Here is a 20,092-nt window from a genome sequence, read left to right as displayed (position 1 = left end):
GAGTCTTCCCTTCTGCCAAAGAGTGCATTTACTTGATTGTAACATGCCTAAAATCCACACAAAAGAAGTTGAGGAAATAAGAAATGAGAACTCAAAAAATGTACTCTATACCAGAAAGTTTTGGCATTGCACTACAATTTTATATGATCCTTGAATGAATGTTTAGTTTAGTTGAAATTCGGAAACCTATAACAGATAACCCCTACAAAAGGGAATCATTGTCTTCAAATGTTATTCTTCGTTCCTTTATTTCTCTGTTGGAATCTAACTATATTGCTCAGACTGCCTGGAAGTCTTGGTCTTTCTCCTGACTCGGTCTCCCATGTAGCTCTGGGATTGTAGCAACTCTCCAAAGTAACCATATACAAAGTAATTTTTATGCTTTTAAATGATATTTTATAAGGCTTTAGAATGGCTCAGGGATCATCCCCTTGGACAAAAGACTGAGGTCAGCAAGAGGGCACTTGAGGTTTTGAGAGCCGTTCGCTTTTGTACAGCGAATAATCCCCCCTTTGCTGAGCTTTTAATCTGGTCTTTATCTCTTTAGCGGTTTGTGATCATCACAAATTGTTAATAATGTTCCATTTAATTTTCAAGGATTTCCTCACCATATGTGTCTTTCTGGAGGGTAACGCAGAATTGTTTCCCCTGTGATAGATTATGAAACAGAGATCACACAAGGAACTCTGGCATACTTGAAAGATGTCCACAGGAAAAGCAATACCACTGGTTAGGAGAATGACTTATAAAACCCATAGCACAAGAGTAAGACAGCCCCTTTGCTCAAAATTTTACTAAAGAAAAACGAAATTTCTAGCCTAATGTATATAAATTGTTCAGATTTCCATATCATTGACAGTATATAAAATTTCAGCCTAGTGTGAAAAAGCTCAATCTTTACACACTAAGTCATTGATCTTACAATGGACTTAAGAAGTAAATTCCCCCTTGATACTTTAACCCCAGGGCATTTATAAATTGGTCATCCTGATCAACTGTTTCCTCCTACACGCTCACCTGTAGCACAGATGGACCACGGAGGGTAAATGCTAAACTTCCTGTGTCTCATTCATAGTATTTCTCTAATTTATCTGGCTTCAGAGCGTCTTGTTGTATTTTAGTTGAACTAATCCAGGCTGGGGGTGGAAAAGAATGAACCACCAAAGATGAGCACAGTTCCCTATAGCAGGCAGCTGCTTTCCTTGCAAACGACTCATTTAGAACAGTGGCAGCCTCCAGACTTCACACGTGACTTCCGCAAACTCGCTGAATTTAGCATTAGCCAGCCTGGTACTAAAACACTCTGAATTCAAAGACATGTGGGTGAACTCACATCTTCCTCTGCAGTCATAATCTAAAAGCTCATACAGCTACTTCTGATGATTAACCTGTTGTGTTCCTACTTGTAAACACATCCTGGTGACATTTATAAAAGTCAGGTAGAGACATGCCAGTGTGGGAGCCATTCAAGCTTTGCTTGTGACTACAAGTTTGAATAGTGTAGGTGGAATAAATGACTTTACATGAAATCCTGGAGTGTGATTCCATTTCTTCGTCTTTAGTAAAAGTATTGCTATCCGACATTAAACATTCATGATATTTATTGTATGGGTACATCATACTAACATTCTTCCCTAAATGAGCTTCTGACTCATTTATAACCAAGGTCATTTATTTATAAGAAAGATCTTGCCAACTCACAACTGTCTCCCAAATGTGTGTGGTTAGCAAATCTCACTGAGTGCAGATTAAATTGCATTTCTGAACAATGAGATCAGGCAGTTGATGTTTCTGAATGACATCGCGGGCACCTTTAGATCCTGTCATTCTGCACAGATCTAGGTGCCTGTGACCATTGCCAGGAACAGAAAACGTTGGTGTTAAGGAGTATCCTCTCTGGCCACATGCTCTGTCGTTTTATCTGATAGAACGCCATCTGTTCATCCTGCTGCCATTCTCTGGGATAACTGGGTTAAAGCTGAAAGCCATTACAAAATAGTCACACTGCCTACTGTATTTTTAATTGACTGGGGAGTTCTATCCGAGACTATAGGTCAACGTATTTTTGTGTCCTTGCTTTAAGGGTAGATGTTTAGTCTTATAAAGGTACAATGGCCACATTCTCATGTCAGAAAAGCTCTGTATAGTTCCATAAACAATCTATAAAATGGTGGGAGAATATTATGCTTATAAAGAAAAGAATACACGCTTCAGTGAGACCTGTGCACATTTTCAGGTTGAGAGTATGACGCTGGAGCCAGATTGCCATAATACGAGTCCCACCTCCAACCCTTCCCAGCCTCTTCATTCCAGCAAGGAGCCTGAGAGTGTTTGCTTGTCCTCATCTGAGAACGATAACAACGATAGAATCTATCTCGCTAGATAGTAGGAAAGGTTCAGGGAGCTAATTTGTACAAAGAATCATAAACTGCTTGTCATTAATACAAGGTCCCTAATAAATATTGGTTATTATCAAGAATTATCTTGATTTGATGTTTTCAATTTATCGCAAAAAAAGCTTTAAGAACTGAACATTAATTTCCGTTTAGATGTGTGTACTATATATAGAAATATTATAAGTGAATCCAGTTCCTCAATATGCTTCATTTGATGTTAACTGTATTCCAGCTCCATATTTTAAGAATGATCCATTGTGTGGCTTTCGTCAGTGTGCCATGCACTGTCTACTTATTATGTGTCATTTCCTGAAATCCTGAGAACCAAAATGTCACTGACAAACAAGCGTGCAGAAAAACATTGCTACAGCTGCCCAGAAAGTAAATAAAACTTGCATTTTAGGACTTCTTTAAAACCAGAATTCGTCGTTTTAAATACCAAAAGGCATTTGTGTAGGAGCAAAACAACAACCTAGAGTCACGAACTGCTTTCATTTCAGAGTTCCTTGAGGTACTCTGGAGAGCTTTTGAGCTCTCATCCTTATGCAGACAATAAATTTCAGTTCACAATTAATACAAAGAGGTATGCTTCTGAAGAAAAAAAGCCAAAAATGGTGACTATACGAGCTGTGGAAAGAGGCACCTATTTGCTTGATGGTGGTATATTTAACTCAGACCTTTGGAAACTGCAGTTGGCAGGGCTCTTTCACCATCCCACCCACAGTCTAAGAACAGCAGAAGCCCTATTCAGCAGCAAAGAGGCCTAATTGGCTAGATTCACTGCATTTATTCCTTTGTGTCCTCCACATAGCAATTTCCTTCCTAGGTATGGTGTTTTTTCACTATTATGAAATGAACTAATTGGGGAAAACGCTGAGGAAATTGGGGAGAACTGTAGGCAACGACAAACAACGAGCAGGTTTAGCATGCTAAACTCAAAATATGAATTTATAGATTTGAGAGATAGCCAAGGAAACGATGCACTTTCCTCCATCATAAATTCACTGAAATTCCATATGATAAATTAGATTACCTAAATCATACCCTATGCATCTTCGTCAAAGATGAAATTTGATGCATTCTAATTAAATGAAAAAAATCTTCCAAGGTATGGGAAAAATTGTACTGCCTAGGATAAAAATATGCCAGTTAAAGTATATTTGCTTAAAATAAATTCAATTGGTATGTTGTTTTATAATTAATTTCCATTGATTCAAATCTTTCAGAGATACAAATATCACTAAATGCCAGTAAAGAGAACTCTGAGAAATACTTGTTCTAAATTCCATGCAATTCATGAAACATAGAACATATACATTAAATTAATCATTATGAAAATCACATAATACAGTAGCTTAAAGAAAGAAATCATATGACTTACCTCTTCCCACTGATGTATGTACCTAATTAACCTTGAAAGGCGTAGCAAACGCAAGAGACTGAGAATTTTTGTAAATCTCACAATGCGAAGGGCTCTGGCTGTCTTGTAAACTTCTGAGTCCATTCCTTTCTCTACAATAAGAAAGATATAATCCACTGGGATTGATGAGATGAAGTCAACCACAAACCAGCTTTTTAAATAATTCATTTTGATGACTTTAGGGTCCAGGATGATTTCAGAGCTGTCCTCGTTGACAGTCCCAGTCCTAAAATTCATGATTAGGTCCAATAGGAAAACGGTATCTGATGCCACATTGAAAATAATCCATGGTGTGGTTGTTTGTTCTGTAAAGAATGTGATTCCAACTGGTATGATGACCAAATTTCCAACCATCATTATAAGCATTATTAAATCCCAATAAAACCTACAAAAAGATAAGAAAAATCACATTTTAGTATGTTGAAAATAATCAGTAATTTTCCTGTCAAAAAACAATTATTAAAAATATACAACAAAATTTATGAGACCAACAACTGTTTTAGAGACATTATTTTTCTAAATGACTGAATGTTAATTCTGAGAAAAACTAATGTATACTAAGGCAGGACTTTATGATTAGTATTCTAAAAGTTAATATAATTCATTATGTAAATAAAATGCAGAAAAATCTAATAAAGACCTGAAAATAAGTCATCTATATAATTAATGTCAAATATAGATAAAAACCATTTTCAAAATCATAAGTAAGTAAATCAAGAATACAAGTTCGATCTTTAAACCTTGTCTTTGCTACAATGTTTAGAGACATTTTGAAACACTTTGTAGGTCAATTTAACAATCCTGGAAAAGATTAAACAGTAACAGGTTAAGTTTTTTAAGAATTTTGTTGATAATAATTAATCTCTTTTTTTTTTTTGAGACAAGGTTTCTCTGTAGCTTTGGTGCCTGTCCCGGAACTAGCTCTTGTAGACCAGGCTGGCCTCAAACTCCCAGAAGTCCACCTGCCTCTGCCTCCCGAGTGCTGGGATTAAAGGCATGTGCCACCACCACCTAGCCTGATAATAATTAATTTCTAAGAGTACAAATTTGGTCAAGTATAGTTTCTAACGTTTATTGAAGTTTGGAAGTATACCAAACTTGGTATACTAAGTTTAGGTTTGTCTCGGCTCCAAATAAAAGAAGACTAACTTGGGACTTAAGTTGGAAATAATTAGTGTCTACTTTTGAAGCAAGAACTAAGTTAAAATTTCAGTGTTATGTCACTTCATTGGAAATGTATCATACTATCTTCTAAAATAACTTTTGAATTCCAAACTGTTTTGAACAGGCATGGTAATATTGCCTGTATTTTGAAGAATTTCTACCCAAGCTGTGCCATTGAATCTCAGTGGGTAAACAGAACTTGGAATCACATGATAGACCTGCCAACAGAAATGACTGAGGAGTTACCTAGACAAGCTTAGACTCCAGACATGCTTTTGAGGTACTGTCTATATTAGGATAATTAAAGTGGAAGGACACTCCCACTGCGACCAGTCCCTGAACTAGACTTTCAATTGAATGAAAAAGAAAAAAAGCGCGACTAAGAATTTATTGTCCTGTGTGTTCTGAATACGGGCATACTTTGACCAGCTGCCTGGAGTTTCTACCTCCAAGACTTCTTTGCCAGTTTAGACACCACTCTCAAACTGTGAGCCAAAATAAAGCCTTTCTCCTGAAATCATATCATATTTTTTTTTACAGCAACAGGGAAAGTAACTAATATACCAATTAACCTTAAAATTGGAAGAAATGAAGCAGATCCACAGCCCAGCACTGGGCAGAGATCCAGGAGTCTGTGAAAAGAGGGAGAAGCAATTATATGAGCAAGGGGGAGGGGTCAAGATCATGATGGGGGTAATCCACAGGAACAGCTGAACCGAGCTTGTGTGAGCTCACGGATTCTGGATGGACAGCTTGGAATCAGGCATGGGACAAACCAAGGCCCTCTGCACCTAGGTGACAGTTGTGTAGCTTGGTCTTTTGTGGGGTCCCTAGCAGTGAAGAATTACATGAGCTGACTCTTTGGAACCTATTCACTATGGCGGGATGCTTTGTTCAGCCTAGATGCAGTGGGGAGGAGTTAGGTACTGCCTCAACTTGATATGCCATGCTTTGTTGATTCCCAAGGGATACCTTATTCCATCTGAATAGAGATGGAGGAGGAGATGATGGTGGGAGTAGAGAAAGGTAGGGGGAGGGAACAGGATGAGAGGAGGGAGGGAAAACTGTGGTTGCTATGTAAAATAAAATACAGGGGGAAATGGAAGAAAAATAGGAGCTTTATTTTTAGTGTCCTAACTTAATGAGAATTGACTATAATGTTATTTTCTTGAAGGTTCTCTTAAACCACTAACATGACAATCAACTCATTACTTACAGTTGTCAAGTATACCTGAACTTACAAAAGAAAAAACAACGAGTCAGGTAACACAACTATATAACCATAAAACAGTCTCTGGAAACAAGACACAATATTCTAGTGATAGGCATTCTCCAATGGCAATTCTGTCACATTTATAGCATAAAACTTTATGGTTGTCAGAAGTTTCAGTCAACCAGGATAATTTGTTTTGTATTTGAACTGGTTAGTTTCCTTGTAAACTTGGATACAAGCTAGCAGCATGTAGGAAGAGAAAACCTCAACTGAGAAAATACCTCTATCAGACAGACCTATAGCCAAGTATGTAGGCGTTTTCTTGGTTAATGAGTGATAAGGGAGGGTCAAGCCCACCGTGGGTGGTGCAGTCCTAGGATAGTTGATCCTGGGTTGCATACGAAAGGAAGCTAAGCAAACCAGGCTTCAGTTCCTGACAAGAAGTCCTGTCTTTGACTCCCCTTCATGATAGACTGTAAACTGTAAAATGAAATAACCATTTCCTCCTCTACGCGTGTTTTGGGCAGCATTTTACCACAGCAGTAGAAAGTAAAACAGAAATTGGAACCAGAGAATGGACTATTGTGACAGACTTGAGTGTGTTGTTTTTGGAAGATTTATGGAAGTGTTTGAAGCTTTAGGCTGGAAAACTGTTGACTGCTCATAGCCAAATGTGCTGTTCAGTGGGAGTCTGAAAGATAGGAGTGCAGGGAGAAAGGTCGATAATGGAAGCCTGGATTGTGAGGTGTCAGAAAGAAGTTAGAGAAACCCTCAAGGACTAACAGGGCTATTCATGTGACACGTTGAATTAAGACTGTCATTCTGGTCAGCTAGAGCTGAAGAATCAGGTGTAATTAACAATAAACCAGAGCCACGAAAGTAAAATATCACATTACTTAGACGGTAGATACTGGTTATCTGGGGCTGAAAACTCAGCTGTGACTGACAAGAGACCAGCATCTTTGAGTGAAACCTTCTGGAGGGTATTTCCTCAGAGTCAGCACACAGCTATGTCCCAGGGCAGTCAAAGCTGCACTTCAAGATTACAAACTTAGTAAGGTAAAAGTGTCTCTGGGGAGAGGCAGGGAGGGGAGCAGAGAAAAATGTAGAACTCAATAAAAATCAGTGTAAAAACAACAACAAAAAAAGAGTCTCCAATTACTTATGTTTGATGGTATGGAAACTGAAACATTGGAGGGATAATGGAAAGAAGCTAGCTTTCCCATCATAAGGCAAGGTTGGAGTCCTTGAAAAGGGACCAGGAGATGCTGTAGGTGAAGCCTCGGTTGCAGTGGAGACCCCAAGACTGTGGAGACTCCAGGGCTGTGCGGTGACCACAAGGCATAATGGCCGGTGTGCAGCAGGGTTAGCTTGAGGCTACAGGACAATTTCTGTGGACTGTGTGTGGTGGAGGTGAAAGGATGGAGTTTCCCAAGCCCCGCTGAGTGCAGAAGATTGAGATTTCACAATACCACACTCGAAGATATAGGACTTGATTTGCACTGATGGATATTGGTTTTTCATTGACTTGGTGGTAACTGTGTTTTGCGTCCTCCTCCTTCATGGAGTAAGAAAGCATTTAACAGGGCATTTAAATTTACGTCTTATATCGTGAAGTTATTGGGATGAGATCTTGGTGACAAAAACAAGAAAAGGTTATAGTTTAATAGTATTCTGTTGGTGAGTCAAGTCCATGAGGAGTCAATTATGCTAATAGTTTTAGTCAATGTGGCTTGAGTCATCTGGGAAGGGGGAACATAATTGGAAAAAATCACTCCATCATAATAGCATGTAGGCATGCCTGTGAAGCATTTTTAAGTTAATTATTGATGTGAGAGGGCTTGCCACTATATGGACTTTTGAGAAGCAGAAACTTTAAAACTGTATTAGTAACCAATTCCATATTCAATCAGGCACCACAGCTAATTAATTCTAACATAAAAGCATCTTACGTAATCAACACTAATAGATATTTTGATGTTTTAACAATTGAAATAATTACATAAAATCATAACTATATTATAACAGTCATACATAATAAATAATAATTATTTTCATTTTCAATTTAAAGTCTAGAAGAAAAATGTTTTATTCATTCGTTTCCTCTTACAATTAGCATTGCAGGTGTCTTCATTCAAAAATTTCTACCAGAAAAAAAAAATTTCTACCAGCTACTTAATTTGGAGATGCTAAGTATTTAAATACTCTAATCGTAAATTTTCTTACCTACAAAATGTAGGTTGCTTTAGTACTAAATATACAGGATTTAATGGATTAAAAAAAAAACTAAATGAATTGTATACGTAGATCATAAGAGCAGGGAGCCATGAATCCGTGGTCCACAGTACCTTTCAGTCACTATCTGGCTACTCTTCCTTACTTACCAAAAGAAATCCAGCTTTGCAGGAATCAATCTGGACTAAACTGAGAAATGCAGGCATAGGCTTTATTATGTCATTGAGATAGATTTCTTTTCAAAAAGGAAGCCTAATATTTCATTCCTTCTAGTCATGAGACGTGAAAGGAGCTGTCATCCTTTCATGATTATAGTGATAACATCTGTCATCCTCCCATAACCTTTCATCAGCATTACTGAAGCCATTGTATCTATTTCAGTATTAATATCAAGGGCTATGAACGCTTGCAATTTCCCTGCAAACTATTATTGACTCTATTCTAGTCTATAGTCATAAATACAGTATATAAAGTCATAAATAAAACTAGCGCAAGTTTTACTTAACCTGGTTTCATTCTATATGTAGTCCCAGAAAATGCAGACATCGCTTTCACACTGTGGCAAAACATGCCATTTTCAGTAATATTGTCTGGGTTCTTCAAAACTGGCCTCTTGAGAATCTCTTCTCCACCTGTTAAAGAGTTTTTAACGCTTTGCTCTGCCAATTTTTCTTGGGAGCTTAGGCTTTACTTTCTCTAAATTCCTTGTTTCTCCTCTCCAACATTTTTTTTATTTCTATTCTTATCTCCATTGTTTCAGAAATGTGATCACTTGCTTAGAATTTATCAATGGATTTTCTAGCTATTCTAGAATATTCCTCTGCAGCCATGCCAAAGCAACCTATGCAAACTGCAATTTCCTGGATCAAAACCATCAATGACTCTCTCAAGCAAGTCAAAACATCTGAAGGTTGTCAAGGCACTCGGTACCACAGCCTGCTCTTCTCCAGCCTCTTCTCTCTCAGGCAATAAAGTCCTTGCTCACGCTCTATCACCACGCATGCTGATGCACCTATGCAAGAGATAATGTCTTCCGTTCTCGTTGTACTTCTATGAATATTCTACCTTCATTCAAATCCCACTTGAAAATTGATTTATTTGTTTTCTGTGATATTTCTTCTTCTTCAAAACACAAAAAAGGAACAAAACAGAATCAAAAATAATAATGCATTTTATTGCAACTCCATGTTCATAGCAGAAATAACCAGAAGGCAGAGAGGTTTCTCATACACTGGCTGCCCTTATCTATGAATAGGCAACTCCATGACCAGCATCATTCACAACAGGAACATTTGTGAGAAACAATGAGCCTGCATTGGTGTGTTATTAGCACCCAGAATCATATCTTAAAATTCAAAGTTTTTAGTTAGTGATGTGCATTCCATGGGTTTCAGCAAGCATGTGCATACATAAATAGATTCACTTCCTTGACCGTCCTCTATTTTCTGCTCATTCCTTGCTCCTTCTTCCAAATTATGACTTTTTAAACACCTCTCAAAGAAATGTATATTTTCAGTGTTTCCTGTTCGATTCTTGCTCTTGTGACTATTTGTATTTGGTTCCTTGATCACTTCTAGATTTAAGTTCTTTGAAGTTTAAAATTACATCCTGCATTTTATTAATTTTTGCTGTAATGTAAACACATCTAGGATAATAAGTGATAAAAAGCCATTAATTTCAGAGAGAAATATATACTTTAGGTGGACATTTAAGCATATAACTCTGCCCCTAAGAAGTCCCATATAAACCCTCTGCCTGTTCAGCTATTAGTCGTTCTCCACTCAGACAGAGGCAACCACTCTACTGGATTTCTCCTTCTCAAATAACTCTCTTTCTTAAAAAAAAAAAAAAAGACAATAAGCTATTCGAAACAGAATATGTGCGGAAGTTCTCTAGGAAACAAAAAGACAAAGAATATATTCTTAGTTAGAATGTCCACAAACAAAAAATCAGACTCCTGACTTGGCATGTTATAAAATCTATCTACTTTTGCCTACTGTGCCCCAGAGATAATTTATAAAAGGTTCCATTTTGCCTTTGAAACAGATAGGGGTCAGATTCTAATTCTACTAGATATATTATTTAGGGCAAGATATTTAACTGCCTGGATTCTAGTTTTCTTCTTTAGCCCTCAGGATTGCTCTGAAGGATTCTATATTATGATATATGCCGAACTTGCATATATCGGAGCTTGCTACATTGGAGAAAAAGAGGACTAAGGCTCCAATAAAGTGAGTATTTCTGAGAGTTCTTTTCTACCCTATAATCTCTCTGTTAACCTCAGTAAGATTCCATCTCACCACGCATCATGGTGGCTAGGATGTGTCACTGCTCGCTGCATGTGTGGAGTAAATCTTTAACTCAAGGAAATGGATAAAGTTATGGATAACAAAAATGGTAGTGGAGTATCAGCAAAGGTAGCGCACTCAGTGGACAACAGTAGTATTGTAAGCGGAGCAGAGAAATATATAGACAGTAGTTTTACCTAGTACCGGAAATGAACAAAACCAATAAAAGTAAGATAATTCTGAAAGCAATGTTTTTCTATTTAAATTGATGCAGTCCTCACTAATAATGACAACATTGTCAAATTACTATTTTATAGACATTTTCTTTCCCTGTAGAGTCCACTTTTCCCATACATAGTTATAAGTAATACTGTATCATATAGATTAATTTATAGTATATTAAGAAAAATTTCAAGTTCAGCCATGCTCAACATTTCTACCCACACATACTCCCTCCAAGGCCTACAGCAAGTAAATAAAATTTAATCCTCCTTTTCACTCTAAGAATTCTTCACTACCCCTTAAAGACCCCTGCTTCTGGTCCTTATGGCTTCCTTTCTGGTTGATATAAATTAATGATAGGAATCTGGAATTCAAATCCTTCAATTGATTTGTTATTACCATTATTTGCTATCAACAGTGCATGTCTTTACAATGTCATTCCTAAATACTGAATGAATGGTTCTCTTCTCCTTTCTGTAAAATGAAGTACATATGTGTTACTTTGAAAGGAGATCAAAAAGATTTAATTCCTGACAACGGTACCCATTTCATGTCTACATAGTTGAAGTTAAATGAAGCAATAATTCTAGCCTATCAACTCCCACTTGAGAATCACTCCTTAAAGAAGCAAACAAGTAGAATTCTTTTGATAACTTCTTGCGACTTAGGTACCACATTCGGAGCCACAGTGAGATACTTCTGGGGGCTGTCAGTGGTCTCACAAGTAATACTGCTTCGGGGGATGAATAAAAAAACGCTAGATGCTGTGAATGTTTGGATCATTTTACTTAGAAAAAAAATCTTCAAAATAACAATTAGCTTATCTTTGAGATATCAGTCATAAACTGTGCATTCATTTGCATCAAATCACTTTGATAAATATGCAAAGAGGGATTTTATAGCTGAATTTCCTTTCATAACCACATTAAGTCCTCACAATGATGATTTAAGTTTTATTTAGAACTGTTCAATTACCAAAAGTCCAATTAATTGGCATGTGATGTGGTATACCTTTCAGGAAAATAAGATACTATCATTTCTAAAATCGGGGTCCTCTTCATAGGATCCTTAGTGTGAATCCTCATCGTACCTTCCAAGCGAACACCTGAGTACTGATATGATCTGTCCCCAGATCTCCCTGTCACCAATGGGAACATTGCTACTGAGATAAAATGCTCGCTTTTAGTGTCACAAAAGAGTTTCCTCAGTTGGGTCTGTTTTTGTCTTCTGTCATTGTTCTGGTTTGTCTCTGTGTTTTATCTGATTTTTTAATATCTCACAGGGAATTTATTATGAATTTATAATCTATGCACAGTAGAATAAAAGATATCAGCAAAGGTGTGCACAAAGAAATCCCAAGCGATTTGAAGCAGAAAGATATTGCCCTTATGCCTATCTTTCTTCCTTATTTTTTTCCTTCTTTCCTTCCTTCCTTCCCTCCTTCCTTCCTTTCCTCCTTCTGTGATTTCTTTCTTTCTTCATTTTGTATTTGTTCGTTCTTCTCAGGATCTATTTTGTTGTTATCGTTTATTTGATGTTTTTGAGATAATGCCTTATATGGGCCACATTAGGCTGATAGTCATTATGTACTGGAGGATGTTCTTGAACTCCTTGATGGAATTATCATCATCCACCATCATACCCAGCTTAACTCTCTTAAATGAAAAAAAAATTGAAGAAAAACATAGCTTGAATTTAGAATAAAACTAATTTAGACAGTATTTAAATATATTTCATTGTTCTCCAGTAAACTAACCATTTAACAATTAAGCACCAGAAGAGTGAATGATGTTTTAGATGAAAGTGTGACTGAATTATTAAGACAAACTGGTGAGAAAGAGGTTCAAATCCTATGGCAGTATAAAAATCTGTGCTAATTGGGGAAAAGACAGCTGGTTTCAGCCTTTTCTCATAGTGGCAATTTTCCTTGTGTGTGAGCCTGCTGACTGCCAATACCAGGGGTTGACAGTGTTCCCTACACTCTCACGTGGATTCTCTGCTACTTAAACTCTTCTACTTCTGCTCCTCTTCCTTAAAGTTCTCACAAGACTCTAGTTTCAACATTATAATAGATTCTCACTCATTTTTCTGTATTAGCAGAATCATTTTTCCCCAGTCCATAACTGGCTCCATTTCCTTGGCCTTTTATCTTTGTATACAAGAGATGCCCCTGTTGCTTACAAAGAAAAGGGAGCTACCTTTCTTCTGAAATATGTACCAATTCTGCATCATAAAGTTTGTTTCCTGTATGCTTAACTCTCAGCTGGATTTTGGGAAAGCTGTGCTATTCAGATTCCTTCTCATTGGCATCATTCAACAACTGTCATCTGAGGTCTTTTCCCCTAAAACCAAAATTGTTTATTTGAAGATTTCACTTAAACTGTCTGTGTTTATTCAAGCTCCTAATTGTTCCCCACCCCCATTTCCACACCAGTTAGCTTGTATTTCCTGCCTGTTTCAAACTCCTATAGAACTTTCAGTTGCCAACATCAAGAAAAATTTATTAAACAGTGCATAAATTATCATAAAATGAAGTACATGATAATTGAATGAATAACAATAAAACATTAAGAAATAGTGTTTTAAAATAGTTTTAAGCCAAACAAATATCAATCGTCTATTAAATTGCTTAGTAAATTCTGAATTTCCAATATTCAGACTATAAATCAATTACATCTGCTCTAAAGATGTCTTTTCACATCACAATAAGCATTTCTTTAACACTTATGATCAATTGTTTTTATGATTGATTGAAAAGTAATTGGACTTAAGTCTTTTTAAATTGATCTTTGAATGGTAGAATTATGATACATATATTTAAGCTTCTCATTCAGTATCTTTGGCTAACAGAAAGAAGATATTCAAACTCAATTCAAATGAAGACTGTAACTAAAAGTTAGTCTAATGAGTGCAGGCGTCTGTTTATTCCTAGTTATTAGTCATGGCATCAATCGCAAGGTTACTATTTCAATCAAATGACAGAGTGAGGCAAAGCTCTTTGTCCAGTAAGTCTGTCAATTCTGCAGTCCTCCATCTTCATGATGACATGCAAATTTGTCATAAGAAGAAAAAATGTTAAATTTATGAAGTTTGAGGGAGTAGAAATAGCTAATGAAATCACTCCTCATGCCTAAATTTAGAACTCTTCAAAATGCCCAGTCTAAAAGTACTCCTTAGTGTCTACCTACTTTTATTGAGCATTGAGTGTTTTTTGTTTATTTTTCACTTGAGATTTTTTATTAATTATTTGAGAATTTCATACACTGTATTTTAATTATACTCAACCATCCCCCAATTCCTTCCAAATCCACCCCCTTTATACCAACCCAACTCTATTTCCTCATTAAAAAAAACGATACTAATAACTATATTTACCATATACTCTAAGATGTGTGACCATATCAGATGAAAAGATAATTAGAACAAACAGTGCTTTCCAGAATCAAGATGACTGTTTCACATATGGATTCACAGTGGTAATACAGCATGCACGAAACCTACAGACGCTCAGTCTAAACAAGATGACAGCATGGGGTGAGTAGGCACAAAGTCCCACCCCTAACCAAGGAGCCATTGGTAATTGATAGCTACCAGCAGAAGGAGAGCTAGCTTTCTTAAGATGTGTGCCTCCTAATAGATGCTCTGCTTGTGAGTCTTAACACTTCATTGCTCTAAGACAAGGAAATATACTGTCCTCGGTCATGACATCTCAAGAAAAATGTGTCCTAGTGCTATTCGCTCCACTAGGAATTGCAGTAATTGGAGTACTTTCATAAGTTTATAAGAATGAACCAGAGACATGATGTTAGGTAGCCTTACTGATGAGGTAATCCAGTGATAGAGATAGCAAGGGTGCTTTCACTGTACCACTGGGCTGAATGACTACCAGTCACAGATGGTGGTTTACTTGCTTTCATCTAACCACTGTTAAATTTTGGAAATAAATACAAAAGAGGATTAAATTTTAAATGCATAGCAAAAAGTTATTTAATCTGACAGTTTTGCATGAGAGAATGATTCTCTCATAGCTTCCATAACCCTTCCATGGCTTTGCTAATAGGCAATTGATCACTTATTTTCTTTTGCCAATAATCAGAAACAATGCCACCTGTGTTTCTTGCTTTATACATATTTTTAAAAATCCTTATATTAGAGGATATATTAGATGGCTCAGCAAGTAACCGCACTTGCTGTTTTTGTAGAATACCCAGGATTGTTCCCAGTACCCTTATATTGACTAAAAACCCTTTGTATCTTTAGTTCCATGGATGTTACATCCTCTTCTCCATGGCCACTATACACACATGATACACTTATATACATGTAGGCAAAACGCTTAAACATGTAAATAATGAAATAAAAATTTTAAAACCATATCATTTTTGGTCAGGTTAAACCACTAATGTCTTGCAGAACTTTTACATGGTTTTTCCAGTTGAGGGTGATAAATATCAAAGCATCTTTGGTCAATAAACAATCTCCAAGTTTGTGGAGTAACTTGTGAATTACCAGTGAATCAAAAAAATAATAATAATCTGTTCTTGTACACACTTAGTAGAAAGCAACTTCTACAGAAAAATCTGTGTGATAGTCTTCTGTGTCAGAAGGGATATCTGGGTTATTTCTGCTTTATTATTAAAAGATATCTTGCTAATGCATGGATCAAGATCATTTAGATCTTCTAAAAACAAAATCAAAAGAAAAAAGTGAAAAATTCTGGAAAGAATCAAACTTAGTACCAAATAATTTATCCAAATGGTAACATTATAATAATAACAGATATGGTCACTTTTTCAACACAGGAAATAGTATTCTAAGCAGTGAAAGTAATGTATGTAAAATATTCACAAATCCTGACCTCAAGAACAAGCAATTTTAATAAGAAAATGTGGATTAGTACTTAGATCAGACTAAGACGAAATTTAGGACATTCTTATAAAACAACTACAACAGATATTCTGGGTTTAAAAAAAGTAAGAACATGTGTTTAAAGTAAGTAATTAATATTAAGCAGATGCAAAGACATTATATACTGAGTAGTTTCTGTGGTTGCATAACTATTCATTGCACAAATACCAATTTGTCAAAATTTATGTGGTATATACTGGATTTGGCACTACCATTTCAATGTGAAATAGACTCAGACCTGGTCTTTAAAAATGTATGATCTATTATTTTATACTTCTGGAGCAGAAAAGTATTCAAAAGCCTAACCAGCTGTTAACTCTTAATAACAATAGTGCCTGACATAGCAAGATATGGCCACTGGTGCAATAGTGGCACAAATGTTTTAGAAGTAACCAAATACTTTCTAATTATATTTAAAACTAACCCCAAAAGATAGAACTTATACCTAGTACTGGTCACTGGGTCAGAACACTATTAGTGATACTTTATAGGCCCTAGGTGAGAGCCCAACACTATTCTTCTGCAAAAAAATGGGCAAAGTATTAAGTTGATTCTCAACTTCTTCTAGCTAACTATTAGATTAGTGCATCTTTTATCACTCATCAGAAAAATGCCTGTTTGCAATAAGTGATGAATAAAACAGAGACCCACAACTGGTCAAGATACAGCGAATGAGATAAGGTGGCACTCCTAGTTCTAACTGAGATACCCTTAAGTTTTAAGCCTCAGTGATCACCAGAAAAGAGGTGGCTGAAAGACGGTAAGAACTAAAAGTGGTAGATTTCTGCAGGGGAACAGAATTTGCCGCATATAGGAAGATGTTGCATAGGTAAAATCACAGTAACTGGGGCTGCATAAACATAACCTATACAAGATCAAGCAAGCAGAAATTCCTGCATAGATAGGGAAGGGATCAATGGATTTCCAAATATAGTTGAGGAGCAATGGCAATGACAGCTGCTGGAGAAAAAAGAACAGGTTTTCATCAGGGATGTGATCCCTGAGACTACATTTATTTACATATAGGCAGTACTAAAAAGATAAAGTAAGTTATTAAAAGGGCGCTTATGAAGTTGTGAGGAAAAAATGTGGGGATTATTACAGTTGAATGGGTGTCCAGTGGTTTAAGTTAGATGCTGTCTGTGTTACTGAACATTTGGATACTTTCTCTCAATTGTTTGTTGAGGCTTAGGAAATGTGCCCTTGATAGAGGAAACATGTCACTGGAAACAGGCTTTGAGAGTTTAAAGATTCGTTACATCATTTTTAGAACCCTCCTTCTGCTTTGTATTTGTGGTTCTATGGTGAACCTTCAGCTTGGAGCCTGCCACCATGTCTTTAATCCACCATCATAAACCTCTGGAACCATATCCCTCTATATGATGCCTTGCCATGGTGGTTTTGTTTTAAATTGATTTTATTGAGCTATGCATTTTTCTCTGCTTCCTTCCCTTCCTCTCCCCTCCCCTTAAGCCTTCTCCCATGGTCCCCATGGTCCCAATTTACTCAGGAGATCTTGTCTTTTCTACTTTTCATGTAGATTAGATCCATGTATGTCTCTCTTAGGGTTCTCATTATTGTCTAAGTTCTCTAGGATTATGATTTGTAGGCTGGTTTTCCTTGCTTTATGTTTAAAAATCACTTATGAATGAGTACATATGAAAATTGTCTTTCTGGGGTTTGGTTACCTCACTCAATATGATGCTTTCTGGCTCCATCCATTTGCCTGCAAATTTCAAGATGTCGTTAATTTTCTCTGCTGTGTAGTACTTCATTCTGTAAATGGTGTTGTTTTATCAGAGGAACTGAAAAAGTAACGGTTAAAGAAAGGGTATTGGGCATAGATTGGATGAAAACATATATTTATATAGAAAATTCTCAAATAGTGAAGTGTGTAATGAATGTCGAAATGTATGTAAAACAATAACTGAAAATAACCCATATATATTAAAATATCTAGAAAATTATTGCAAAAGAGTTTTGTGCTGATGATGTAGAGTAAGATACTTGATCTAGAAAAAGAAAGCGAATGACTAACCTTTTGAAACCCTGTAAGTACTATGAGTCTATGCAAAGGACAGTTCTGGGGCACAAAAAAAGGGAAGGTGGTCAAGTATTTGTGAGGAATAGCAGAGGAAATGATCAGGGTTTCCAAGAAGAATGGATTCTGTGGGAGTTTGAAGAAGAATAACCTCACAGGTTCATATATTTGAATGTTTGGTCACCAAGGAATGGCACTATTAGGAGGTGTGATCTTGTTGGAGTGTGAGTGGCCTAACCAGAGAAAATGTACCATTGGGGATAGAGTTGGAGGATTCAAAACCCCAGGCCAGACCCAGGTTCTCTCTCATGTCCTTAATTTGCTGCCTTTGGATCTGAATGGAGAACACTAAGCCTCCATGTCTGCCTGTATACCACTAGACTACCCACCATGAGGATGATGAACTAAAATTCTGAAGTTATAAGCAAGCCCCAAATTAAATGCTTTCCTTTATAAAAGAGTTGTTGTGGACATGGTGCCCCATCACAGTGAGAGAATACTAAGACAGATGCCACACCTACATGTTCTGATATGTAATCAGAACATTTTGGACCAGCAACACCACAAACACAGGACCACGAGACCTCCTGGGGCGGGCTTGGGACACTGAAAGAATGAGACACAAGGTGGGTTCACCACAATCTTCTCGGTTCTCTTACTCTTTCAAGTTTCTCTGCCTTCTTGGGAGATGACCCCTAAGGCTTAGACAGAATGAGTTGTTGCAAAATTCCGCTGAACACTGACCACCCAAGAGTTATTTATCTACATCACTTTGACCAGTTATAAGTCTCTGCATTTACTACCGTTGCCTACAAAGGGAAGCGTCTACAAACAGGAAACTAGCAGCATGAACCTATGGTCATAAACAAAGTATCCAGAAGGCAGTTTGACCATGTGTTGATTTTGCAAAGCACAAGAGTTCTGCGTGTCAGTGGAATTTTGAAGGAAAAAAAAGTAAAATTAAGATATTATTGTCTTTTTTCATTTTCTTCATCCAGTGGGAGGGTGGTGGGAGGAGGGGCGGAAATGGAAACTTTTATAATTTAATAAAATTACTTTAAAAAAAAGATATTATTACACATTATTTCAAGTTGTAGTTGAGAGCCACCATACTAAAATGAAGTAAAATGAAGCAGAAATATGTAGATAAATGGAACAGAATAGAATATCTAGACAGAAAGTCATGTAGCTAGAGATATGTGATTTTTTTTAACAAAAATGTCAAAACACTCGCTCACTAGAGAAAAGACACCCTCTTCAACAAACGGTGTTGGGAAAATTAGATGCCTACACGGAGCAGAATGACACTGGGTCCTTATCTCTCAACCTGCACCAAAAGCAACACGTGAATTTTAACAAAAGATTATGATATTAAAGATTAAGCGTTTCAGTTTAGAAACTTACAGGGACAAAGGGATACCGTTTCTATACAGTTTGTGGGTTATTATTTCATCTAAAGCAGCAATTTCAGAAGATATTATTCCATACTTGAGCTGCTTTTAGATTTTCACCCACTAGCAATTGCAGAAGAGAAAGGGGGTGTCTCAAGGAAGAAAATGATTCTAGCAGGAGCATATGTTTCCAGGTCTTTAACAAACATCGAGGGTGTGTGGGCAGAGTAACATTTGCCATCACGTATTTAGGAATTGAAGGCTAAGTTTCTTTAGTTGTGAAGCAATTCACACAAACAGTAGGCATATTTCAAGCAGAAATGGTGGTTCAGTGTGAAAATTTCAGTCGACAAGAAACAAATCAAACGAATTCCCACTCAAATTCACTTAAATCCCTATAAAATTTATATATGTAAGGTTTGGCATGTAGGTGTACTTAGAAAGAGATTTTGCCTGCTTCCCTTTTGTCTTTCCCTTAAAATAAAAATTAAAAAAGCTTTTTTATCTGCTTCAAAAGGAATATAAGCACAATAGGATACTATCCAGAAGATGACTGAATTCCAATTAACAGGTCAAAGTCGCCCTTGTTTTCACACAGGTACAGAGAAAAAAATTAAGAATGACTATAAATGTATGAAATTCTGCAAGAGTTTTTTTTGAAATTTGTATGTTTCAAATTATATCGAGAAGATATGGTTTTAAGATTCATGTAACTTTAAGTAGCAGGCTATGGGTCTGGTTCTTCCAACAGAGAAAAAGTTATGTGAAGGAAAAAGAAAAAAGAAAAAATATACTAACCTTTTGTGGAGATACC

General features: G+C 36.5%; 1 protein-coding gene across 1 annotated transcript in view; it reads right to left on the bottom strand.

The window, feature by feature from the left end:
* Positions 1-20,092, bottom strand: part of Hcn1 (hyperpolarization activated cyclic nucleotide gated potassium channel 1) — a 374,094-nt gene that overhangs the window by 317,476 nt on the left and 36,526 nt on the right. The window contains exon 2 of the mRNA XM_048443061.3: positions 3,778-4,201. Coding sequence (XP_048299018.2) covers positions 3,778-4,201 — 424 coding nt within the window. The remainder of the gene's footprint in view (positions 1-3,777; positions 4,202-20,092) is intronic.

This window comes from Myodes glareolus, chromosome 15 (genome assembly GCF_982192425.1).
Source record: "Myodes glareolus chromosome 15, mMyoGla1.1, whole genome shotgun sequence".
Lineage (NCBI taxonomy): Eukaryota > Metazoa > Chordata > Mammalia > Rodentia > Cricetidae > Myodes > Myodes glareolus.
This window is presented reverse-complemented; position numbering and strand designations above follow the sequence as displayed.